Source organism: Pseudopipra pipra, chromosome 4 (genome assembly GCF_036250125.1).
Source record: "Pseudopipra pipra isolate bDixPip1 chromosome 4, bDixPip1.hap1, whole genome shotgun sequence".
Taxonomy (NCBI): Eukaryota; Metazoa; Chordata; class Aves; order Passeriformes; family Pipridae; genus Pseudopipra; species Pseudopipra pipra.
This window is the reverse complement of record NC_087552.1, coordinates 14,878,306-14,905,232: the sequence shown is the minus strand read 5'-3', so window position 1 is coordinate 14,905,232 and position 26,927 is coordinate 14,878,306. Positions and strand designations below refer to the sequence as shown.

Sequence of the window (26,927 nt, the reverse complement as noted above, 5' to 3'; positions counted from 1 at the left end):
AAATTGGTTTAGTATCCCAGAAACAGTACCTCTAATTCAGTTTCTAATTATGTAAAAATCACAACAAAACAAAACCCAAAAAAACCCACCACCCAAAACAGAACATATCCTTATGTATACAACAAGTCCTTAAAAATCCACAACAGTTTGAAGACACTACACTTGAAGTAATATTTTAAAAAGCTGGCAAGACTATGCCTTTTTCAGCAGTGTGTTATGTTGTTGAACAGTTTTTCATTCCTGACTTAGAAGCTGATTATGCATCCACTGAGCATAAAACTTAAAAGTAGTGAGCAAAGTCCAATCAATGTTTTTATAAAAATGCACAGGAGCCACTGCCAAAGTGTCATAGTTTTGTGAAGCTATGCAGAGCATGCTGGCATGCAGACTGCTTGGTTAGATTCATTCCTCTGTGGCCCAGGCAGATTTTAAAGTTTAAAAATCTTCACTTTCACTTGAAGAGACTTCCTTGAATACATAGTAAGTAATGCTTTTAGCTCCTCAGCACATAACAAAAAATAAATCCAAATACAATTTGAAAAAATATGAATCTTTTAAAATTTCTGAGGCTCCTTACAAGAATTAAAACAAGGAGATCATGAGTGTTATGATGGAGTTCTGTGCTTTCTGCAAGGAATCACGCAGAGAGCCCCGTGTCCCTGGAGAATGTAGTTTCACTGCCTGACTTTGAGTACTCATGTGGGTGATTGAGTCTTACCCTGCAAGCTTTTTACTTCTCCTTCTTGACTCCATGGGAAATTCAGGCTCCTTAATCTCAGTGCTCTCACTTGCACCTTACTTGCAGACCAAAATATTCATCTGTGACCTCACGTTCAGGTCCCCTCCAATTGTCTTCTGTGCCCATATTGTTAAAATTGAAGGTGGTGGTGTCGAGATGCTGTAATTTATTAAGTGTCCAGACTGAGTCATATCAGATGTTGCCAGTTAAGGTAATACATAGGAAACAACCATATCCTGTACATTCCTTTTTCCAAGACACTTTACCTAGAGTCTATTCACAAAGACGTGTTCACCGATTTCCCAAGCAGTGCACGTACAGAAAAGCGGTGCTTATACAAGTAGACCACTCCAAAAGTGGTATGTATAATTGGTGTTTTCTCATCAGATTGTTTTCTGTAGGTAAAAGTTGCACTTGTATATTTCTGCATACTTCAGTATATGAAATCTCTGATATTCTGTTTTTTGAATTTATGAAGAAACCTGTTTTATGCCAAACCCAGCTTTATGGGCATATGTTGATTTTTCAGGGCAGAGTTATAGAAAGCTACTAGATTGCATGATCACCTTGTCTGTCATGCCTGCAGGTGGCTTTGAAAGGAAGATAAGTGTCAAAAGTATAATGTAATGTGAGTCTAATTTATGAGAATGGTGTATGTGAAAAATCAGGATATTTAGGAAATCAGCACCATTTAGATGGAGCTGAAAAGATTCCGAATTCTGTCATCATTCTGAGGATCTTTAAAGTGAAGTAAAAAATATAAAATAATGTGGATCTGTGAAATCCTCAATGGTGTGTCATGTACCTCTTCATGAAGCAAATGGTTGTCTATGGAAGCTCTGACAATGCTATTCAGTCTTCTTAATATATATTCTTAATGCATATTCTATTGCTGTTAAAGAGATGTTAACTTACATTAAATGGAGCTTTTCATTGACCTAGCCTAAAGCAAGTCCAATCAGAATGTAAAAAAACCTGATATTTTCCTAAGCATTCTAAAGTAGGTTGCAAAAATCCCACTGACTGGTTGTTCACATTTTCTACCTGCATCTTAAAAGAAATACTTTTAGCATTTACGGTCGTAATTAAAAGAAATCACCTATTTGAAGACTAAGCCTGTCTCAGTTCAGTTGTCTTAAAGAATAGTGATATACTTTCAGTAGATCTCTTTTTTAACAGCATTGAAATAAAACGTGAATGTCTTCACTATTTTATTTTTTTCATTTATTTATTGAAATAACTACACTGATTTTTGTTACTTCATGTTTAAATGGTTAAGTAAGTTGAACTAACTATTTACTTAGTAAGATTCACTCTCTGTCTCTTTAGACTATCATCCTACAAATGCTTATATAATTTACTTGGCATATATGTGTAGCAGGTTTTCCATTAAATGAATATTGATGGAAATATTACCTTAGGTTATAAAATAATCAATCAGAGGTTGGTTTAGTTTTGTTCTTGTGTGATGCCAAATGCTTTATTGTGACTTAACCATTAAACACGTGTGCACCTACTTCCGAGTTAGGGCACATACTTCCAAGTTTTTATGTGTAAAATAAAATGCATACCAAGTGTGATATCTGTGTATGAAATTTGCAGATACTAAGAAAAAGTACAATGTTAATGGTATATTTTTGTTTTGCAGCTTGGATCATCCTCCTCTGTGCCTTTTACATCTATATTCTCGCAGCTGTTTATGACTGTCGTAGTCCCTCTTATTATTGGACAGGTATGTCTTTTAAATATACATTCTTATTTTAAAAAATAAGATAAAGAGAGCTATCTTAAAGACAGACTGGCAACCTGATAAGCTGCCACATAGGAACAGCCTCAGGATAGTGAAGTCTAATATCAGAGAAAAGATGCTACAGTGCTCCCTGGAGTCACATTGATCTTTGTTGAGATTGAGCAGCTGTCCCTCACTACCGCAAACATACGCTACTGCATATCGAGGAGGGAGTTTGTGAACATAAAGTGGGAAAAATGGCAGCCCAGGCTGTAAGAAATTCCAGCCCCATACCAATGAGCTTTGACAATACTATATGGTCCTTTTGTCCCGTGCCCTTTGCCTGGGTGATGGAGGAAGTTCTCCCCATGTAGTGGCTACTAGAAATTACAGGACTAAAAAAATTCTCAACGTTAATAAGCGTATAAATGCTAAGCAGTCAGAAGTTAAGAAATCATAAGGCTGCACGAGCCATTTTGCATATGCTTTAAAATAAGGGATTTAGTTGCATGATTGCAAACTATCTTTCTGCATGACTCCTCTATCATGTTACACTGGGTGGAAGATATTTGTGGAATGAGCAGTTGTTCAATATTTAATTCTATACTCATTGTTCATATTGTAACACAAAGCCTTATTTTTTCCGTGGCATATGATAAAAAACTTCCACTGAATGTAAAAATACTAATTGCTTATATGGGGTTTTCTATGACCCTTGTCTCTATAGTGTCTTTTTTTTTTTTTTTCCACAAATGTTAATATCAATTATTTTTTCTCCCATGTCAGAATATTAAGACCAAAAGTTGTCAGAAGTGTCCGTTATACTTGGACACTAAAACATCTTAAGTCTAATTCCTACATGCTTGTTGTTCTCAGACATTGAGAATGCACAAAGGGAATATCAGTGGGATTTGCAGTCCATTCTAGCATCCAGTTTAACTCTGGGTTCAGCTGGAACTTTAGAATTTTGTCAGCTTAAAGCAGACTTTGAAATGAAAAGCGTGGTTAAAAAGCAAATGACAGCAGAGTCTGTAAAGCAGCACCCTGGACAAGGTTAAGAGTATCTGTTATTGCCTGTGCTGTGTAGAATAGTCAATCATTCTTGCATCAAACTATAATTGCACATTTCAAAACTGGCATGTGCTGTAACTCACCAAATTCCTAGTGAAGTTTGTTTCTTTTGAGCAAAAAAATCATTGAAATCTAATTAAGAGGATAAGCATGCTAAACATGGCAGTAGCCACCAGCATCAGTACCTGTGTAACCTGGCTGTTGTGATATTTCCACATATCATGTGGAAAATGGACATTACCTCTGTGTCCCTGAAGGTTGTTGAATTGCTCACATGCTTTGAATTAAATGCCTTAGAGTCTCCTTATGAATTAGGACAAAGGGTTGCTGATGTATCTCATTCTTACCTCATCAAAATCAAGTGTCCACCAAAAGCAGATAAACAAAAGTACTTGAATCTTCTTGTCCTGAAAGGTCCAAAAACTGGAAGCTGTTAGTTGGAAAACTTAGTTGGAAATTTCTAGGAAACAAATAGCATGGCAGCAGATCTAGCAATGAAGTAAACTATAGCAATGGAGTGTCAGCATCTGAACTGCAATGCAATAAGCCTGAAAATGATGGTAGATTGCTAGACAAAGTGATTGCAAAATTTCATGTGGACTTTCTTCTGTGTATATAATGGAATGTTACTCTGGAAAAATGTTAAAGAAATTGATATGTGCGCTAACTTGTTCAGTTGGGTATTCTTTCAGCTGTATGAAAAGATAAGGGTAAGTATTATGAATTGAGCAGGAGGCATATGAAATAAATGCAGTGTATGATCACAAGTTCAAAATCAGAATTGTGACAAGACTTAATTGAGATGTGATTTAGGAGTTCTGATAAAGACTGAAAGAAAAAATAGAGAATCTTAGAACTTGTGTAACCTGATGACAAATTAAGAGTTTGTTTTTTTATGAATACACTTCAACAAGAAAGAGGATGATTCTTCTTTAAAAGTGTTTGATGCAGTTTCTGGAAATGAATGGTCAGCCGAAATAGCTCACATTCCTCTAAGCATAAAGACTTTGTTTCTAAAATTTTTGCACTTGACTGTATCTGTTCAGAGGATCTGAAAGAGAGGAAATGCTAATAATAACTACAAATCAGAAACGCCAGGGGTAGTTTACATTGATTCTGTTCATTAGGTAGAGCTGTACAAAGGTAAACCAACCTGCCCAGATGGGAATAGGAGTAATGTTTGAAGGTGGATATCCAAAAGTAATGGGCAGTAGAAAGGGGAAAAACAATAAGCAAGAAAAGGATACCGAGAGATCCAGTGATAAGTCTGCTTGCCCTTCATCTGGAGGTGGCATGGATCTGTTCCAATTAAATGGTACGTTCTCCCCTTTGTTCATAGACCACTGTGCACTCATTACTGAACTGTTGCACAGTTCCTGAGGCACAGGAGCCTAATGCTGCTTTGTGGATCACAGGTTGCTCACTCTGGGATTCCAGATGTGTTAAGAGATAATGGCTTACAATTCATGAATGACAGCTTCAGCAATTACTTCTAATTTATCATTTCCTGCCCACAATGTCAATTCCTTACCATGCACAGTAATACTGTTCAGCAGAAAATTCAGTGGAAGAATGCCTGGTAAGGTTACCTGGTGGCAAAGAGCTTGATTGGGGAAAAAAACATGCTTGAAACCTGCCTGCTTGGAGGACTGCCTCTCTTCAGCCTTCCTAACTCATCTGTGATCAACGGAGGCTTTGTACTCAAACCACAGCACAGTAAAACAGAGAAGGCTCCTTAAAGGAAGCATTCTCCAAGGGCTTTATTTTCCTTTAAAAAAAATCTTGCCTCTGGGAAAACCTGTGTTGCCTAAATGCTCATTTCCTGAGCAGGCTGCAGAGCTGACTGAGCAGCCCCTGGGGTATAAGCAGAGCAGATGAGAAGGTGCTTTTAGATTTGTTTTGTTTGGGTTTTTTTGTTTGCTTTATGGCAAAGTGTATCAAGAGTTTTGGTTTCTTGGCTGACTTGTCAGAATTTTTAATGATGGCTGGGACAAAGAAGTCACAGCAGTGTAATTGATGCTTATTTTTCTACTATTTCTTGAACAATTTTTTCCAGTGTTGCAAGAGTTCTATTGACAGGAGTCAAACAAGTGTTTCTAGCTGCTGACAGTGAAGTGTGTAAGGGACTGCAGGTACAGGCTCTTCTCAGGTGGTGGCTGCCATTTGTTAGGGAAAGAACGAACTGTTAAAGGAGGAGGAAAATATTATGTCATCAGAGAGGCACCGAGTCTTACAGATAGCAGTGACTGATGTTCTTCAATAAGGAGAATTACTCTGTTCCTTGTGCAGTTTGTCTGAACTTAAAAAATGTTGTAGCCTGTGTCCTTTGTGTCTACAGATGTGTTTTGCTAATTGACAGTATGTTACTCAAATCAGTATTGATAGTATAATATTGCATTTGTATTTACAGAGTAACAAATAAGACCTCTCTGACAAGAAGTCTCAAAAAGAGACATAATCTATAGTATTTTATGAAGATCTAATTTTCTATAAGCCTTGAAGATCTTTAGCGAGTAAGAGCCTGTTATTTGTGCATCGCTCTTGTATACCTCTAAGGGGAATTTGAGAATACTTGTTATACGATAAACATGGTAATAGATATTTCATGGAAAAGATTTTTGAATTTGCTCTGGCAGCTTGAAGTTGTGATTATTTTTTATCTGGGTAGCAGAGTCCTGGTAAACACTGCTGCTCTTGAGCTGTTGTGATTTTGCTAAAATCATTGTTTCCCTGTCTATAGATGTTGGTAATACTTTCAGCCAGCAAAATGTAAGGTTTTGAGAAATATCTAGCAGTTTCTTCATGACCAGTTGTGAGATTTAGCTGAAAACTGTTGTTTCTTTGCTTATTTTTTTCTTCTGAAGTGACAGATAACAGGAACAGTGAAACCCACTGCAATGTTTCCTTTCCCCTTTTTGCAGACTTCCTCCATTCCCTACACCTAAGTGCTTATGACAGACTTTTATTTTATGTTTTATATTAAAGAGCGATTTATGATTAAATGTTAATGAAATAGAATTTTCACTGTGCTTTCATTATATTCTACTAGTTTGAACATTTTTCAAAGCAGCACACCAAAACCCACTGTTTTCTATGAATAAATAATAAAAAGCTTGTCTGTACATTATCATTCATGCATTCTCTAGTTGCCCCATTGGTAATTTGTCTGCCAGCGTAAAGTGGGCACTTCACATTAAACAGATCTTAACTAAAGCTAAAATTAATGTTATGATTCTATGTAGTTCTTCTTCCCAAATCTATAAAAGGAAGCCGGTTGTATAGAAATCCTCACTGAATCTAGTCACACACACAAAAAATCTCAGTGTCCTACAAGTAAAGGATTTTAAGTGCCTTGTGCATCATTGCGCAGAATGTTCCAGAGGAACCCTATCAGCATTTGAGAGGTGTGCTTATAAACATGAGTCTGAAAGGGTGCTATGTTGCAATACAAGCTGTCAGTGAAATTGAAACTAAAAAGCTTAATAAGGTATTTATTTTTAAAGAATAAGAAATGGAAAGTTAGGTGGCAGTTGATAGGGAGTAGAAGGTACTATGCAACTAAGCCTAATGCTGGTTTATAGTGGTGGGGGAAACAACAGTTAATGAAACTGTTCTCAAAAGGGAAACAGTGTCAAATCTTTTTGTTCTTGTAAATTAAATCTATGTGGAAGTAGCCCTACTTTCCCTTCAAAGTCCAGGTGAGCTGCAGGGAGGAGTGGTATCCTGGGAGATGAGTTCTTCTAGGATCTTGTTGCAGAAGACTGAGAAGGCAGATAAACAGCCCTCAGACAACAGTTTGCTCCCTTCTGATGCTTAGTTCAAACAGGGAACAGAACCTAATCTCCATGGAACACAAAATATGAAGAAAACATGTACCCCTACTGCAGGCACCCTTTACATTTTTACCGTGTTGCACCTGTTCATAAGGTTTTAAAGCAACACTTGTAAATTGCCCCAACAAGTGAAAGTTAATTTTGAAAATGGCCTCGTGTGTTTTTATGAAGCTTGCTTTAAAGGCGTTTCTGTGTCAGGAGCTGTCTTTTGGGGATAAACTGACTGACGTAATGGAGTAAGATAGCTTTTAGGGAAGTTTGGTAAGCTGAGGGAAGAAAACAAGATGCTTGTAAAAGAAGATTATTTTTTTTACTCCAGATTGCAAAAATATTTTTTTTCATTCCATCTTCAGAAAGGAAACGTTAGATTGCACAGTCCATAGCATAAGGAGAGATTTGACATTTTTTGATGTCCTAGAAGGTATAGAAAAGTGGATGAACCATCACAAAGTTTGAAACTTTATAGCAATATTCAGGAACAGGTGAGAATTCATGCCTTCACATAGGTACTGTCCCTCTAAAATTATTAGGACAAGGTCTGGCTGAAGTGATACAAGTTCTGCTTTGGAAAAAGGTTGGTACATTTGAACTGCTATGCAGACCTTGTATATATGGTGGGTAGCTGTGCTGTATAGAAATCTGTGAAGGATGTTCCATCTTATCACCTTATTTCATTTCTACAACCAAATTAATCTCCCTTCAATTCTAGTATCTGATTCTTTCTACTGGTTTTCACAATCACTGTCATCTTAATTGATTTTATTTCAATTTTCCCGCCTTTCGTGTCTTCCAGGCTTCACTGATGTAGTTCTCAATATTCCATGCAGTTGTCTGTTTTGTTTTGCCATCACTATATAAGAAGAGGTATTGAGAAATTATTGAACTGTTGAAAATATCTAATCAGAGTCAAAGATTTTCAAAAGAAAATTTTACATTTTAGAGTTCATTGCAAAAGTCTGTTGCTGTAAGTAGTAATAATATTAATTTAGGATGAGTTAGCAATCTTACCTTAGAAAACAAAGTAAATAAGGTACACTGCATTTAGGTATGGTGATAATCCAACATGGTTTCAGATTGTTTCCTTGTGTGTTTCAATACAAGGAAAAAGTGACTTGTGTTTCTTTGTTTAAATGGTAAAGCCCCAGGTGTTGTTCCCAGGTATTTAGAAGTACACACCAATACATAATAAACCAGAGGAGCAGAAGTGCAGTAAAAACATTGTAAATTCTGTTAAAGATTAAATCAGTCCAAAAGGGTTGATAAAAACAGGAAGAATCTATTTTACATAATGGTGTAAATACTAAGAGACATGCGTGTGTGTATAATGGAAACAGAAAAAGTGACTTCCTAACCATTTCCTCTGGTTTGGTTGTTGTTGTTGTGTTTTTTTTTTCTTTTCATGAGTTTAAAAAATATTAAAAAAATTAAGCTGAAGATCTAGATAATTTTTAAAAGATGTACTGTATTACAAATGTCGGAAATGATTTCGTTCCATATAAGGGAAGGGAGCTCCTTGCCCTGTGTAGTTCAACTAATAATGAACATTAATGAATTACCTTGTTTATTGCATTTTTTATTTTGTATGTCCAGCACTTGAGCAGACAGGTGGAAACAGTCCAGCTGTATTTTACTGACAAATTTCTCTGCATATACAGTGTGACTGTTATGAAGGTACAATTAGATAAATGAATTGTTTTTCTATAATATATCTACTGCTATTTTCATGTATGATCTTATAACAGATGAGCATTGTTTACCTGCTTTCCTGGAACAGCAGATTGTGTTTCTTTGTACAGGAATGTTAAGTGAATTAAGCATATGATCAGTAAGCCTGTTTGCTTAGGGAGGCTGGTGTTTAGACAAGGAGGTTATGGCAGGATACGGAGCAGTCTGGAGGAAAAATACTGTGGATGTAACTATTCTGGTAGAAGAACTAAATTGAAATGGGGACACTACTGTTAATTCATGTGTAATTACATTTCTTTGTTGTTAAAAATTAAATCCTGGCCAATAGGAAAGTTTGAGCCTGAAACTGTGTTTTGAAGCAAATTTGAGCTGATGCCTTTGCAAAACCTTTGGAGATTGCCAGAATGTAGTCACCAGGAGGTGGTTGCGTGATGGACATGTTTATGTTCTTTTATTGTCTAGTTTTTCTGTGACTTTATCAGCATCTTTCATCATGCAGGTTATTTATCAAATATCCCCTACTACAAAGTTTTGCTTCTCTTCCACTTTCCTCTTGCACTCTTCTCTCCAATGAACCACAGTTTGAGAGAAGGTTCTTTCATGTGTAACCTCTGGGTCAGTCATTCAGTGCTCTTTGGGGCTGGCATTTGAATCTGCACAAAAATCTTTACAGTTCATCGTACCTAATGTCATCACTAGTATAGGACCAGATGTCTGAAGTCCTCCTCACAGAAATAATTCTGCAGGAGCCTCAGCAGGGGTACGGGTTGCAAGGACTTTGTACCTTAAAAATTGTGCATTGATCTGCAGCATGATAGCAGCCTGCAGCGTCTCCCCACTAGAGTACCTTTTAAAATGCTTTTATGTTTCACATACTGAATATTCATAGAATGATAGTATGGTTTGGGTTGGAAAGGACCTTAAAGACTGTCTAGTTCCAACTGCCCTGCCGTGGGCAGTGACGCCACCCACTAGATCAGGTTGCTCAGGTTGCCCCACCCTTGAACACCTCCAGGGATGGGGCGTCCACAACTTCTCTGGGAAACCTGTGCCAGTGTCTTACCACCCTCTGAGTAAAGAACTTAAATATTATCCCAGAGACACTATCACCATTGCTGATGGGCTCAGCCTTGACCAGCAGTGGGTCTGTCTTCGAGCCCAGTGGCATTGGCTCCATCAGACAGAAGGGAAGCTTCTGGCACCTTCTCATGGAAGTCATCCCTGTTTCCCCTCTGTTACCAGAACATTGCCACACAAACACAATACATCCCCTTTTTACTCTTTTCCATCAGTGTGATACATCTAGTTTGGATGCCAGTTGTTCATATTTCTACTCCAGGCTGTAAGTTCATCTTTCCACGGGATCATTAGTTCAGATGTTTTATCAACTGCTTGTTTCTCTGGTGCTTTCCCTCCCTTATGCCCCGTTGTACTGATATGTATCTCAAACTACTGGACTTCATGATTTCAGCTGAGAGGTGTCACACATTGTGGTGCCTGAGTCTGACATCCTTCGTACAGGCCTTACCATCCAAAAATGATTATGTTAGCTTTTGCTTTAACATTTCAGCCCAGGCTCTGAGTGTGTGTTGTCTTTATTGTATTTGTCGGATTTATTGTTATTTCGCTACAAATTTTTTTTTAGTTCCGTGTTTACTCTGAAAAGCTGTAGAATTGAGTTAAGAATTAAGAGGCTTTCAAAGTATCCTTGTCCTGAAGCAACTCTGCTGGGCATGAATAACAAAGCAATTGTTTTTCGGTCAAAATGAATCAGCTGACAGGAGCTTCCGTAAGGTTATATTTCTCCCGTCCAAGTTATACAAGAATTTAGGTTACTTCAAATCAGTGATTATAGGCTGAATTGACCTCTGAAATTACAGATCCTGTTGAACCTTGTGAGAAGATCAAAATGTGCGGGATTCTGTGTTAGAGAGGATGTATTTTGTCTGTGATTTGTACATATTTAGCACGACACTGGATTGATTAGATGATTTCCTGAAGCCACAATTTAGTTCTTCAGGGTCTGACTATGGAATTTTTTTTTTTAAAATACCATGTGCAGTAAGAAGCTGTGCTGGTATTTATCGTTGTCGATTCGCGGTAATTCCAGACTAGGTAGTGGTGGATATTTAAAGAAGGTATCACTCAATTGAAGATTTTTAGGAAATACTTGCAGTTTCATTTTTTAAATGTGTTTTTTCCTTATATGTCAGTCCATGATAATTATGTATATAATGTTATTATTTTCGTGTCTGTTGTTATTATTACACCTTGTACAGGCACAAGGTTTCTCAATAAATACCTCTAATATAAGTTGTACTGTGGCATAATGAACCATCACTTTTCTTTTTCAACATCTCATTACTTTCAGTATAAATCTTCTGGAAGGACCATAAATTAATAGCTGGTCTTAAGTAGCTTTTCTTTTTCCTCAACGTGACAATTTAAAGGATAATAGGATTTTTTTTAGCTTTCTTAAAAAAAACACTCACTTTAAAAGTGAAAGACTTTGCTTTTTGCTTCTGATAATTAGAGTCCCAAATCTGCTCAGATTAGACTAATCTGGACTTCCCGTTTGATGTCTTTCACACTGCTCATTACATGTCTTCACTCAGCTTTCTTGCCTCTCTTCCATCAATGCAGCATGTTATTCCTACCCAGTGGCTTGCAGGAGATGGCTGAAGGAGCTCCACTGAACTCTTTCAGAAGTTTTGCCTTTATATTGAGTTATGTTCTCTCTAACATCTGGCAAGTGTGAAATTTTGAAGTTCAGTGTTTTCACTGGGGCGTTGAGCATTCCCTTACATGGTTTCCTGCAAATCTGTTATTTTTCACCAGCAGAAATGCTGGGACGTAAGTGCTGGTCTTCAGCCTGCTTAGCTTTGTGTGAACCCCATGTGCCAAATTTGTAGTGTGTGCCCTGTGGTCGATGAAGTCTGTTTGCTGTGGTGACTGGGGTAGCTGCTTCCAGAACTTCCCTACTGAGAGACTTGCAAACAAGCTGGGAAGGCAGTGAGGAAAAAATGACAGCCATGAGGTCAATCCCGCAGCTCTGGCAGTCAGCGTGTGAAAGGGTCCTGTGGTAGCATTGGTGATGATGCTTTGATATTAATCTTGAATACCTCTAAGACGTTCTGTATTATTAAAGTGATGGTGGTGATGTTTATTAATGGTACTGCTAAGGGAAGGTAACAAGACACCTTTGGAGCCCTCTGGTAGAGGGCTTCGGGATCTCATGCTGTTATTTCCGAAAGAGCATGGTAACAGAGAATATCAGGAGGTCTCAGGAGAAATTAGGCAAGATAATGTGATTGCTGAAAAATTAACACAAGTTGCAGCTGTATGATAAAAGCTTTAGAAAGTTTCTCCAAACCATATAAAGTAAACAGAAAAACTAAAAGCAACTCCCCAGGCAGGACTGAAATAGATGCATTGTATCTGCTGAGGCTTAGTGCTGTGTTATTCAGCATAATTTGAAAGTTACTTTAAAATTTATAGTTGTTTCTAAAAAATTCTTGAAAAATACCTTCAGATTCTGTTTCCTGAAAGTGCAAAAGTTCTGCTAAGTACAGTAGGTTTCCTTGTTTTCATGTGTTAATTCTGGTATTCTAAAAGCGTGCAAATGGCATTTGTCTTTGGATTTACAAAAACTCTAGATATTCAGAGTTTGAATTATTTAAACTCCCACAACACATGCACTTTTGCTTTTCAAGCTTGAGTTATAATTTAATTAAAAACTTCTGGTGCATCGCTAGCTATTTAAATATTAAAATGTTCCATGGATCACTTTCGATTATCTACCGTCATGAAATTCCTGAAGATGTCAGATTTTTAAGATTCCCAAAGTTGCACTTGGAATTGTCTGTTGATGCAAAGGGGACTGTGATAATTACATACATCCATTAGTATCAGCAGAGGAGATAAACTTTGGGGAGGCTTAATGGGCATGTCTCAGTGACAGCTAGCAAAGAACATTTGGCATGATTAAGGATGGATTTGAATGTACTTGAAAATATACTCTCATTATGGATGCCCAGTGGAAGTTGCACTACAAATGTTAAATTCCCCAGAAGAAGAGTTGTGTGGCAGGGAAGCTTTGAAATCCACTGTGGCCGTCATCCAAATTACTCTCTTCTCTTTGTGTCTTTCCGCTGTCAGATTCACTTTGTGATGCCCAACTTGGCTCCCTGCATCTTTGAAAAGAGGCAACCTGTTGGTTTCTGTGTTTCAGATTGTCCGAAGATACATCAAGGACTGGCTTGAAAGGAAGAAGCCTCCATTTGGTGCTATCAGCAGCTGTGTGCTCCTGATGATCATCTACACAACGTTCTGTGATACTTTTGCCAATCCAAATATCGACCTGGATAAATTTAGCTTGATCATAATAGTGTTCATAAGTAAGTTCAGCCTTAAAGCATCTCTTCTATCTGTGTTTCAGGTTTGTAATGAGCTGTGTGCCCATGTGGAGCTGTGGGGCTACTGTCATGGGCATAGAGCTTGTCCTTTTAAAGCATCTAGTAAACCAGATTACCAGACTTCTTAGGGGCTGGATGCTTTTAGGCGATCAAGTAAGCATTCAGAAAAGGATGAACCCTGCTATTTAGGTGTGCCTGAGATTGCCCAGTGGTCCTTACTTTCTAAACAGGTAAAGCATTACTTTGGAAAGATTTGGGTTTGAGCTATTACTCTGAAGCACTGTTATAATTTTTAAACAGTTCTTCCCTAGTATACTATAAACCTAGAAACTAGTTGCAAGCCTGAATGTGTTGATATGTTTCTGTTTCTGTGGATGAACGCATTGCTTACAGAGCTTGTTTTAGAAGCACTCTAGTCATTCAGCCTTAAATAACATACACATGAGAATAGCCTGCTGGTATCCTTGCCATCAGTTAAAAATACACTTGCAGATCACCACCTCCCAGGGAAAGGCAGTGGTATACAGGCGCTGCCTCCTCTCCCAGTAGGGAATTCCCATCTCGCTTTAGACTGTCCAGAGACAGGAGTTTCAATTTGCATGGAGGAGAGGTAACTACAGTATACTTCAGTATAAATCACATCTCGTACTCTAAAACTGTTAGATTTCAAGAAATCAGTGCATCACCTACCTTGAAGTGTGTTTGTTTGCACATGCTTCTGCCTAATAAAAATAATTTATTGCTACAAATGCAACTTCCACTGAAGTCAGTAGAAAATTTGCCCCTGCCCTTTGTGCATCAGATCTTAATTCTCTCCTCATTTTGGCAGTTTTTTTGATTATAAAACACTATACATGTGTAAAATAGTACATGGGATTATAAATGGTGTTATATAAATACTTTATTCTGAAAGTGAAGAAGTAGGAAGCAATGCTATGGAGCTTTTTTCCAAAATGAATGAAATACTACTTTGCAGAGGCACCTGAGAAGGACACATCCCAGATGCACTTAAATCGGTGCAGAGTTGTCAGCAAAAAAGGATGACAGAGAAATTTTCAACTCTGACTTAACATACAGAGAAATTCAAAACTAAGTAATTTTATGTTACTGTGCTGGCCACTACTTTGGAAAAAATTATTCTTTTTTAGTTAAAAAGACGTGTTCTTTCTTGAAAAGTTGGTGTAGAGTGTTGCTTCCATTGCCCTTTTTGGTCTTTATTGCTTTTCAAGACAACTCTGCGTTTGTGCCATGTGTAATTATATGTACCATTTGTCATGCAATGCCCTGAAAATCACTATGTATACATTTACGTTGCCATTGTGCATAACTGGAATTTCTTAGTAAGAATATTAACATAAGCATTGAATCTATTTGGAAGATATTAGACAATTGTTTTTTTTTCCCTAAAATATTTATAAAACCAAAAACCGAGGAAGTTTTGGAGATGGATATGCACATTGTATTCTAGAAAAAGTTTCTGTATCGCCTTTGGATGTGTTGGCTGGATGCATGTATTGTGTTACACCAGGAAGTGAAATTAACATGAGGAGTTTGAGATGAAACTGCATTTTTTAGTCTGCTGATTAGTGTTTTTGTGTAATTCTTATATTACTATTCTAGCCACGGCATGTATGCACAAGGACTAATTGGTAGCAAAACATGTTTATTGCTTTACAGAATTATATGTATTAAGGGATTGGTTTTTTCTGTGCCTGTTAAACTAATGTACTTAGTTGCAGAAAAATTGTAATTCAGGAACGATGGATTGCTTCCTTAGTTCTTGAAGGAAGAATTAAGTGCATGCTGAGGTGACATTTATACATTCTGGGAAATGTATTTAAGAGAATAGAAAATGTCACTGGTAATAGCTAAAATCCCTGCCACGTTTCCCAGTTGCAAACTGGGGTCAAAATCAAATGTGTTGTCCTGACTTGCGCTATGTTATGGGATACCTTAGCCTTATTGCATTCACAAGTTTTGCAAGGGAAAGGGAGAGGACCCACTCTAGATTCTGCTGCAAGTAAAAGCCCTTCCCCCATAACCCACAAACATACAGAAAAGGTTGTGCAGGTCACAGGGTTTCTCCTCCAGTTCTGTGGGAGTTCCTGTGCTCTGGCGTGACGCTCAGCCTCTGCAGTCCCAGCTGCACAGCGGGGAAGCCACTGACTTCTCCCCACGTCTCTTCAGTCCAAGGGTGGGCTCTGTGCATCCCCCAGCACTTGTGGGTGTCAGCAGAGCTGGCAGAGAGGAGAGCTCCCCTCAGGACGCTCAGAACTATCCGCACTTACAAAGCTGACTGAGCTTGAACGAAAGCTGCTTTGTTTGATGTGCACTGCCCAGTTCAGGAATTAGCCTTTGTCTCAGAGAGAATTAACATGTCTGTGATGATCTTCTCTTACCCTCGCCATGGATCATGATTAATATACCCAGGGTTGAGAGTATTTATTTTGATCGCATTTACACACTGTACTTCCTCCTGTAAGGTAGAAAGTCTAAATAACCAGCATCCAGAGCATGTCTGACAGATTTTATGATGTCAACCAATTAAGCAAAGCTAGTGCAAAGAGATGTGCAGCATTGCACTAGTGACCTTTCCTGCCATCAAGAAATACTTGATTCAGAGGAGTTAGCCCAGGAAGAACAACATTAGCTCTGGTTTTCCTCCACGTAATGATACATATTGTTCTTCCAGACAGTTTTTAAAGGTTTTCTGTCATTGGATTTCTCTGGATAGACTTGGTCCAGCCTTGCTTCTGACCTGTACTATGGGGACAGAAGGCATGTACACAGCAATTGCAATTGTGCTCTAATTTTAACTTGTTTCTCTTTCAGTATTTTCTGTTCAGATGAGCTTCATGTTTTTGACTTTCCTCTTCTCCACAAGGTAATTGAATGAGCTGAATAACAACCCTTGAATATTTCTTTTGTGTAATATCTTTAGTTTGGGTGATACAGTTTATGCAAATATGTAAAGGCAGGTTTCTGAATAGGGGTGACCTCATTTTGGTATTTCATATTGTTCTTACTGCATTTTCTCTGTTAGACTTTCGTAGGCTAAGAGAGCAGGACCTGAATTCTGTCCTTTCTCATGTGTTAATTACAGAGTTGTTAAATCTCAATCAATCACTGCTATACCTCATCCACTGAAAAAAATGGATTTGCACAGATGTCACTGAAGGTATAATTTGCCCTGCAGACATGCTGATGACATATGAGAGAGAGAACTCAGTTTGACTTTTTACATCTCAAGATACATTTGCTGGGCTGGCAATTCACTCTTCTCTGTATATGTCAAATTTGTTACATTTATGTGGTGAATCTTAAAAGACAGTTGTCCTGAGCTAATGTTTGGTAGAGCTATTTTTTTTTCCTTTTTAAATATCAATAAGGAAAGACTGTTGTACATTCACTTCTCAAAAAATATTACTGTGAGAATGATATTATCCAGTGGCTCAGTGCATCACTTGGGCTGGTTGGAGTCTCCACCATTGTCCTCTCACTTAGCCTTACTGGAGTATTTGTCTTAGCTGCACTCTGCTGAATGGAAAGTGCCACAATCCAGACATATGCTTTATATAAATTACACAATATCTGTAAGGGAGAATCACAAAGAAGAGTATGATGTCTTAAAGCTATTTGGGCTTTTTTAGTGCCACAAGAAAATTTTTATGTGGCAAGATCAAATCCTGGCCTTAAAAGGCATTTTTAAGTAACCTTTGAACTGCTAGACCTAACCTAGGGGGAAGTTATGTCCAAACTGTGAAATCTAAATTGCCATAAGTAGTAACCAAGTCAGTATGGGAGATATTTAGAATCTCATAAAATTACTCCTAATGTGGACCAAAGGGTGATCCATTGGCTAGTTATATATCTCTCTCACTATGTCATTTTCCCACCCTTCCTGGCCTTAGTCCCAATGAGTAAACTCTTAGATGCAGTTTTTCTCTGAAGTAGAAGCTAACTCCATATTCTAAGCAGTGCTCGTAGTGTAGACTCAATATGCTATCTAAACTGAGCATTTTTTAAATATCACATACTAGGAGAAGAAATTGTAAGTCATTCTCTCTCTTTTTTTTTTTTTATGGAGTCAAGGTGGCTATTGCTGTGATACAGCGTAACCTTGGTTGGAATAAAGTTGTGTCCTACACACCGTGTGTTCAGAATTCCATCCCTTCATATGGGAGTGTATTCATTAGAGAGTTTGCCACAACTGAGAAACAATTCTGCTTTAAAAAAATAAATCAAACATTACTGTTCATTTATGGGTAGAATTATTTCTGTCACTAGACCTGATCAAAGTGATGTGAACGTGTATATAGATCCTCAAAGTAATATATTTGATCGATGTTGTTTTAAGAAGGTTTTTGTTATCAGAGGTTATTAAAACTCTTTTATTTTCTAGGAATAACTCTACTTTCACACCAGCAGACACAGTGGCTATCGTCTTCTGTTCCACACACAAATCCCTCACCCTGGGTAAGTCAGGAGATTAGCTTATGAGCAAAACATCGATAACATTCATACCTTGCTTTGTTGAAAAAAATAAGGTTTTAGTCGCTGTTTTTTCTGCTTAAATGGTTTTGGTTTTAGTGTGACAAGTAATGCTAACAGTATGATATTAATAGTAGGATAATATTCTTGCACAGATAAAATAACTGCTTATTACAGGGCAGAGAACAGTCTTCTCAGCTGAGATTTTAGTGGTAATGGAGTAAGACCATCTTATTTGTGGAAGGTGGATTTTTCATTCTGTTTTTATTCTGTTCTGTTGCCTAATCCAATATTGATAAAATTTCAGATTTGTTACTGAAAAGATTGTAAGGTTTATCTGCCCAGTTTCACAACAACATATTCAGAAATCACAAATAGACAATACTCTTGCTTAACATGAGCAAAATGTATGTGTTTAAGTCTGCAGATATTTTGGATAGTTGTATTTCTTATAATTCATTTCTCAAAACAGCACTGAGATATTTGTCACTTATGACCCCTTAGTGATAATAAGATGTTCTGATGTATATTCACAGAACACTGTTAAATCAGATACACTTACAGCCACTTGGTACTGGTTCATCCATTATGTTCAGTCAGTGAAACGACTGGACTATTTTTCAAAATATGAAAACAAACATTTGGTAAAGCATATATGACTCAATACATGCCTTTTCAAGACTGTATCTGTCAAAGAGGAACACACCTAGAGTCGATAACAAAGGTAAGAACTCAGCCTGAAGCAGAGGAAGAACAAGCTGGGACTTAGGTGAGATGTTTTCCAGGCCAGTTTGATATAGTGAAACTCGCCTCAGGGTTCTTTGCTTCAGCCAGGCCTGTGCTGCAGAACTGTTAGCAAGTGCCTTTGAAAGTCTGTGAGAAGTGAAGGAGTTCCTGGAAGACAAGTCAAACATAATGCCTCTTTTTTCACGATGGAAACAAGGAGGGGATGAGGAAGTATAGATCAGTGAGTTTAACTTCATTGTGTAGAAAACTGCTGAACCAAAGAATTAAATAAATTATTATACCAGTATAGGAAGAACAGGAAAATGAGTAGCAGCCCCATAGCTTTGTCAAATGCATATCATACTAAACTAACCTAATTTCCTGTCACACAAGGTCCTGTGGGTTGCAGAGAAGTAGCAAAACTTGTATGACTTGAGACTGCTACAGCTTTTGACATTTGCACAATGTTTTGGGCTCCACAATACAAAAATTATGTGGAATAACTGGAAAGAGATCAGAGGAGAGTGCCGTGAATGATCGTAGACCTCAAAAATGTGAACCCAGAGGAAGATTGAAACAATTGGGATTGTTGGGAGAAGACAGCTGAAATACAGTAGTGATCTTCAAATGCATTAAAGGTTAATGCAAAGAAGGAAGAAAGTAACTCTGTCACAGTAGACTTTGTAAAGGGAATGACTTGGTTAAAATGATGATGATTTAAGTTAACCATCAGGGAAACCTGTCTAATGCAAAACAGTTTAGTTTTGGAATGTGTTGCCTATTGATGTCTTCAATCTCCTATCATTGTAGAGAAGCCTCAGACAGAAATTAAATAGTTAGAGTTGATCCTGCCTTGGAGCAGAACACAGATTAAATGACATTAGATCTTTTTCGGCCAAACTGAAGCTTCCACTAATAAATGAGCTTGTATTCAGGACAGTTACACTTATATTTGTAGAAAGCAGCTGCACATGTAAGTCATAATGTGCTACTATGCTTGGTATTTGGAGGTTTATATAAACCTAGGACACAACTGTGATACTACAGAACAAAGACTGGAGATGCTGGTTGTGTTTAACAGCACAAATGTTTAAGTTTCCCCTTCCCTCCCCAGTGAAAACAGTTATATATATGCTCTGTTGAATATTACTGTAGCTTGTCATGACACTAAGAAAATAAGCAGAAAGCTTTTTTTAAAAATTCAAGTCCTGGAGGAGGCTTGCCATCACCCAGAAAAAGATGAGGACTGTTCATTTCTTTTACTCACCCTGCCAAGCATTCTCATGCAGCCTGTCTTGACCTGAACTCTATGCACACAGCTGAGTAATTTCACTTTTCTTCTGCCACTATGCTCCATTTTTTATGTTTTTTTATTCCTTTAGAAGAACTTAGTTCAAAATTCCTATCTCCCTTGACTTTCTGGCTCACATTTCCCCAATTCTGAGCTACTGCTCTCATTAGCATAGCCCCATGAGTCAGGTTTTGTATTTTGCACCTTTCTTTGCCCAAGTACACCAGCAAAAATACTTTGGCCACCTTGACTTCAAGGCGTCCTGCAGCTTCTCCCCAGCCATAGATACTTTTTTCCCTAATACAGATGTCTCATGACTAAGTGTGCAAGTTGAAGTGAAACAGGTAGATGTTGGAACGCAGCACTGCGGGGCTGTTTCTTGGCTGCAGACCGTTCTGTTTGTCAGCTTTAGGACAGACTGCTTTACAGTCATCCTGGAAGAGGGATGGGGAAATGCTCCTTTTGGCAGTATCTAGGAGCCCATCCTTGGTAAGCCTGAGGTCCCTGCCTCTCTTGTATGCACCCCTACACCATGTGTGTGCTACGTAGGTGTGCCCACTGTGTATCGGATTCAAGCTGACTGGTTTTGGGACCATTGATATTTTACTCTGTTTGGTGTTAGTACCAGTTCCAGATAAGGTAGAGCTGTATGAGGACACATTTGTATGAAAATAAGGAGGATCGAGTTTAACAAAGCTGCAGAGTGATGCGATGTGCCCCCGAGCTGATGATGTGAACAGGAATGTTAATCAAAGCAGAGGTAGCATTTTTTCCTTCACTGAAGGGTGGAAGCAGAGTAGATCTAATTTGTTTTTAAGGCTTAGCCATTTCTGAATGGCACTTAAATCTTTCCACAGAACACTCTTGTCCACCCTGATCTTAGCAGCAACAAGACAGACATAGGCATTTTGGCCCTTACTCTTTTGTTGTTCTGGCACATTTCTACTTGTCCCTAAGTGTTTACTATAAACCATGCAACAAGAGATGTTCTGTTTGCTTATAGTGGAGGGAGCTTTTCCCTCTCCCTCTGTCACTGCAATGCTTGAAAGCACAAACACGGCTCAGGGTCTCATTTCACATCCGTTGTGGAGCGTGGTAGTGTCTAAGTGACCGCCCAACACTCGTTCTTTCGCTTTGAAACTGATTTCTCTCAGCTTGGCAGGTGAAACTCCAAATAGGTACGTCTGGCCCATTCCCTGGGGAGCTTAGAATGGCACAGACTAAAGTGGGAGAAGAGCTGACAGCTTTAAAGCTTTAGAAGTGGTAATAGGAGAGGCACGAGAAGACTTTTGTAAGTCACTTTCTCCCACACCATATTATGAAACCAACTAATTCCCATGCAGTGCATGCTCATGAGGCCAACTGCCACTTCCACTGTTGAATCCATGAATAAGTGCTTGCTCTGCACGGAGATGAGTGCTGTTCCCATATGCTGGGTTTTATTTTGTAGACAAAAGAGTTGACACACTTTTTGTCTCAAAGATCAGAGTGCAGGGCGTGTTTGTGTAAGGACAAATTACACAGGGTAGGTGCCTTTGTGTTCCTTAGTTAGGAACATAAGCCATATTTCTGTGTGGAGGTGGGTGCTTTGGCAGGTTTTTGAACACAGGGCATCGCATATGCAGAAAAACTAATGTTTATTTGTATTTCACCTGATGAGTGGAGCAGGATATAAACTTAAAAGGAGCGAGGATAAATACAGTATCCACAATGCCCTCTGGCATTTTCACCCACACTTTGTTCTCTTTCTCTCCCTCTCCCTGCTCACATATATGCACAGTACATGTGAGCACACACATATGCGGACATTTGATGCATGGCTTTTATTAGTGCATTTGCCATTGATTGATTAGTACTTAGTATTAGTACTTCTTCTATTGATTGATTGCAGATGAAGTGACTATTTGACCTTTAATTATGAGCCTTGCTATTGAAAATGACATTGAGCTATGGCTTCACATAATCCATCTGGAAAGCCCGACATGATGCCATTCCCTGGAGTTCATTCAGTGAGAAAAGAAGAGGCCTCAAGGAAGTGCAAAGCTATCACTGTGGCTCATTTAAAAAATACTGCAGTTGTTGCTTGCACTTACACAAAAGTTGCAGCCAAATACAGAACATTATTTTATTTTTTTTCAGAGAGTGAATTTCCAGCTACGAGTTACAACTCTAAAATACAGGATTGTCAAAAAATATATTCACTTTAATTCTTGGTATTTATTATGTGAAATTAGTTTATCAGCAAAAATCAGAGTATTGCTACCTATGTTGGCTATCACAAGGGCAAATATTAATACAGTAGATATGATGAACGGCAGATTGGTAAAACAAAACAGAACAAGAATAATAACCCCACCTTATAATAAGATCAGGGTATTGTTTGTGATGGAGAGTGCATTTTTCCTCATTTGGATTTAACAAAGTAGCAGTTCTTTCACCATGGAATTCTGAAAGTAATGCAATCAAAGTTTCTAGGCTACAAAATACTTTCAGGAAAGAATAGAGTTCATTTTAGAAATAATAGCCAAAACACTAACTTTCTTTTGTGTTGTTTTAATTTAATTCAGATTCATTTTTTTAAATACTCAGCTTCTTACTGCATGAGTAGACAACTGGTAGTATTTGAACAACTCTTAAAAGACCTGGTGTAGTGCACAAGTAGGTTCAGAGACAACTCAATTGTCTGTGAGGAGTTTACAGCCCGTACCTTCCCCCAGGCTCCCCAGCTGCACAGTGTGACAGGGTGCATCATGCTCACATATAGCTCCAATCTGCTCACAGTTACCTGTAGTTTGCTCATGCTTTCTACAGATAGCTCTGTATAAAATTTTTCAGGATAAATCATGTATTGAAATGCTGTACTAATCAAGTGCGGGCTCTTCTTATTGTGTTGTGATAATCACCTTTCACCTTTAAATAGAAAAATGCCAAAATGTTCTAACTCATGTTAAGATAAAAGGTGGATAATGTTGATTTTAAAAAGGAGGCATCTCTTAATAATTCTGTAATAAAAAGTGAGTTGGCAGATCGGATACATTGCCCTGAGTATTCAGGCTATTCTCTGGTATTCTTGAAATATGGTAGTTTTTCTCTGCTCTTGGCAGAGAACTGTCCTCTAAGGCAGTTATTCATCAAGGTACTAATTGTGACAAGCTATAAAAGTGTGAATAGTTCCTCTGACTTTTACATAAAGCTATAGAAAATAGTCACGGTTATTGCTCTCTGAAAGTTTTCAAGAGTAAGACTCTTGATGCTGTCTTTTACTTTCAGAGCTTTCCTATGAGTGTTGAACAGCAGACATTATTGCTGGCATCCTGTTGTATTTCTTGGTGTTACTAGTTTATATGCTTGAGTTTGCATATTGTATCTTTCACAGACTTTTAGTCTCATTGCTTCCCCAGATGTCTGATAGGGTGTTGTATGTAAAAATGATCTGGCTACTCCACTGCCTAGAACTGGTGGGTGCTGGCCCTTGGGGCAGAAGGGAGGCTGATGGGAGGAATATGCTTCAAAAAATGAGTGTCTTCTAAAGGCTGTGTCTGTACCCCCCACCACTGCCAGAGAGTTAGATATTCTCTCATTCCTGCTTCTGGGATCCTGCAGAATTGGGCTTAGTGACTTAGTTTTGATACAGGGATTCTTTGGGCCAATATGAAAACTTTTTGTCATCACTTCAGTCTTTGCCCAGCATTTGTCTGTGAGGAGCAGCAAGTGATTGGCTGGGCTTTTTCCTCAGCTCTGTAATTCCCCTCTCTGTCTCTGGAATATAAGAACCCAGGGATTTGTGTTACATGAGATATACAGTGGAGAGAGCAAAAGCAGAAGCACCTGGATCTACTGCACTTTCTCTCTTTCTTTTGCAGGACAGCTTGAGGACAGGTGGATCACATTTCCTAGCTCAGCAGTCTTCTAGAACCAACAGTTGGTTATTACCAAACAGTATTATTATTTAGGTTATTACCAAGTAATTGCCATGTCTTCTTTCTCAGTAGACTCCAAATAATACCTGGGAAATGCTATTGCCTTTTTTCAATACAGCTGCAAAATCATGGTTTTATATATATAGTTTACTCAATATATATAGATATGCTATGTAAGATGTTATACAGATATGTTTGTATATATATCAGAATATAAGCAAACTGAAATACAGACAGAGGATTTCTGTAACTTGGAATAGGGTGAGTGTTCTGCACAGACAAATCTGCTCTGAGCTGAGATACCATCTTCATGTGTAAACATTTCTGTAATACTTAATCCACCACTTACTTAGAGGGGGCTGTTTTCACAAGAATTCAGACTGGCCATTTGGAGTAGGCTGGGGTTGCTGGGGTAGTCTGTGCCAGAGCATCTCTAATATTTTCCCTTGTTACTTATATGTGGCTGGCCCCACATGCATTTGCCTCTTTCAGACCAGAGCATCCCTAGGGGCTGTACTTTCAGGAGGGAAATGTGCTGGCAGGCCAGTCTGGAAGCAGGAAATGGCATAGTCCAGTGAGTTATAGTGGCATAGAATACCTGACTCTCCTTTGGTTTTTAACCACAAATATCACAGTCTAGTATATCTAATCTGTTGCAGTTTACTCAATTTTGACCTCTCTGTGATTCAAGAAGGGGAAATACTAGAGTAAATTAGGGAATCTCCTTTCTTTTCTGACCTGAAACATATGTTTCTTTGATTAGACTTAGAATGTGGCAAGAAATTCTGTACCAGCTCCCAGGGCTTCCTTTTCATCTGTATAGGTTTTTTATTAATATTTAGAAAGTTTGCCTCCAGCAGTACTAAAATGTGCATCAGAGGACAACAGTTGTTTACTGTGTTTGAACTGAAGAATCTCACCCAGGAGATCTCATTCACTTGAAGTTTACATCTCTCAATCTCGACTTGCAGAAAGAGATCGATGAATAACAATTGTCATTTCAGAGTTGCACCTCTCCAATTATTTATTTGGTTGTGTGTCTTTCCAGATGTACACATAATTGGATCAGACACTAAAAACCAGATTGCAGGTTTTTAATGACAGCAAGCTCATTCCTCTTTATACTGAAATAAAAAAAAATAAACACACATATCCATCTGTAAAATGATAATGACACAAGAGCTCTCCCTCCCTACCAAAACCAGTTAAAGTTAATTTATCTACTTTAAGAAACTACATTATATTCAGCAGACAGCTGACAGGTTACCCTTGGGAAGATCCATGTTTGGACATGACTCAAGATATTTTTTTTTTACCTCAAGCTGGCAGAGGCTACAAGTGTCACCCATACTAAAGCTGCTGAGTATTGAAGATGATGTTGAGTCTCCCTGAGAGAGTTGCATCTACATTTGCTGCTCTCAGTGCACCTTCTGGCAGCCAGGCTGAGCTGCTGACTCCAGACACTTCCAAAGCAGTGGGTGCGAAGATGTGAAAAATCAACAGCAGGGGCAAAATTTAGAAATCTCCTGTTACAGGACAGTTTGGTAGTCTGCAAGAGGGATCCACCTCTAAAAGCTGCCATGACCACTGCAAGCATGTAACACTTGTCTGCAGAGTTTTAGAATAGGAAATAATATCCCTCAGTGTTTTTAGGTAGGGAGCTGTTTTCCCAAAATGCCTTCCCTAATGGAGCATTAAGCTTTTCTGGCCTCTTATCTCCTTTTCTTGGCCACAGAAATCAGATGAAGAAAGGAAAAATTATGCTGGTATTCCTAACAAATGTTTTTTTCTTTAGGAAAAGAAATGTTTTCCCTGTTTATCATTTATAATGAATTTGTGTTTCATGTTTTCCTCTGCATCAAGGTTTCAGGTGGAAAAAAGCTTTAAAAAAAATATAATTAAAAGATACTATGAAACAGGCTGTCCCTGCTTACAAATATAATAAGAACAACTATAAAGCATGTTTTTACTGTTTTTTTTAACAATATGTTTAAATAAAATCCATACAACCAAAACTTTAATGCTGAGAAATCTTAGCCTCAGCTCTGTGTGGAGAGGGCAGTAATGTTCAAGGAAATAATCAAATTAATGTTATCTCAACTTCATGTTTTTAGGACACTTGTCAGTCTTTGTCCAGAATTCCTTTCATTAGTAGTTCTCACCTATTAAACCTTCAAAAAATGTTGGCTACAAGAATTATAGAGAGAAGGGAAGGAAGTGTTTAAATTCTGTTCATTTGAACTTTGATAGTCAATTTGTAATTTACCTTGTGCCTTGAGTAAGTGATGTGTATGAAGAGTGAGCTGATATCCAAACATTAAAATAAAATTCAATTTTATTAATTTATCAACATTCAATAAAAGCATTGAAGTGTGAGTATCAGCTTGCAACATTGCTATGCCCACATTGTGATGCCAAATTAAGGGTAAGTCACATATAAAATATGACTTACAATGTTTCAAATAATTCTTGAATTCCCTGTTAACTATTTGCTACTACCATCATATTGTCAGACAGGTGGAGGTGTTTGGAGTCTGAGGCACTAGTTTTCAGTTGTTGGTGTTAAATGTTTCATTGTTAGCAGCTGGTAAGATTGCCTATGTTGTTCATTAAACATCACTTCCAATCTGAGTGCAGCCTTTGAAAACCCAGAAATAGACAAACTCTACTTTCTTTCTTTTCCTCCCAGCTTTTACAATTTTACTTACTTAAAACTTTGATAGTATCAAGATGTGCTGTTCCCTAGTAACTGTACTTACATTGCACTTGAATTACTGATCTCTGTGATGAATATAGTGAGCCAGTTACCCGAAGAAAAAGAATTAGTGAAAGCATTCAAAGCATATTAGGTTCTCCTTCTTCACTTGAATGTTAGACCAGTCCAGTTTCATATAACATAGTGTAAATTCTTGCATCCCAGCATAACTACGGCCAATATATGACCACATCTCTGATTCGGTGCAGAGCCTTCCCAATAGTTCTAGTCCTGCAAAAGAGGTAAATCACTTAATGTAATGCGAGGGCAT

General features: G+C 38.0%; 1 protein-coding gene across 5 annotated transcripts in view; it reads left to right on the top strand.

Annotated features, from left to right (window-relative positions):
- The window catches only part of SLC10A7 (solute carrier family 10 member 7), a 148,176-nt gene that overhangs the window by 106,953 nt on the left and 14,296 nt on the right, over positions 1-26,927 (top strand). For 3 of the 5 annotated variants that reach the window (XM_064651720.1, XM_064651719.1, XM_064651721.1), the window contains 4 exons: positions 2,388-2,471; positions 13,290-13,455; positions 16,306-16,357; positions 17,876-17,949. In XM_064651720.1, the coding sequence (XP_064507790.1) occupies positions 2,388-2,471; positions 13,290-13,455; positions 16,306-16,357; positions 17,876-17,949 (376 nt within the window). Of the gene's footprint in view, positions 1-2,387; positions 2,472-13,289; positions 13,456-16,305; positions 16,358-17,875; positions 17,950-26,927 lie in introns of those variants that run through there. The other 2 variants (XR_010429961.1, XM_064651722.1) reach the window with 2 other exon arrangements.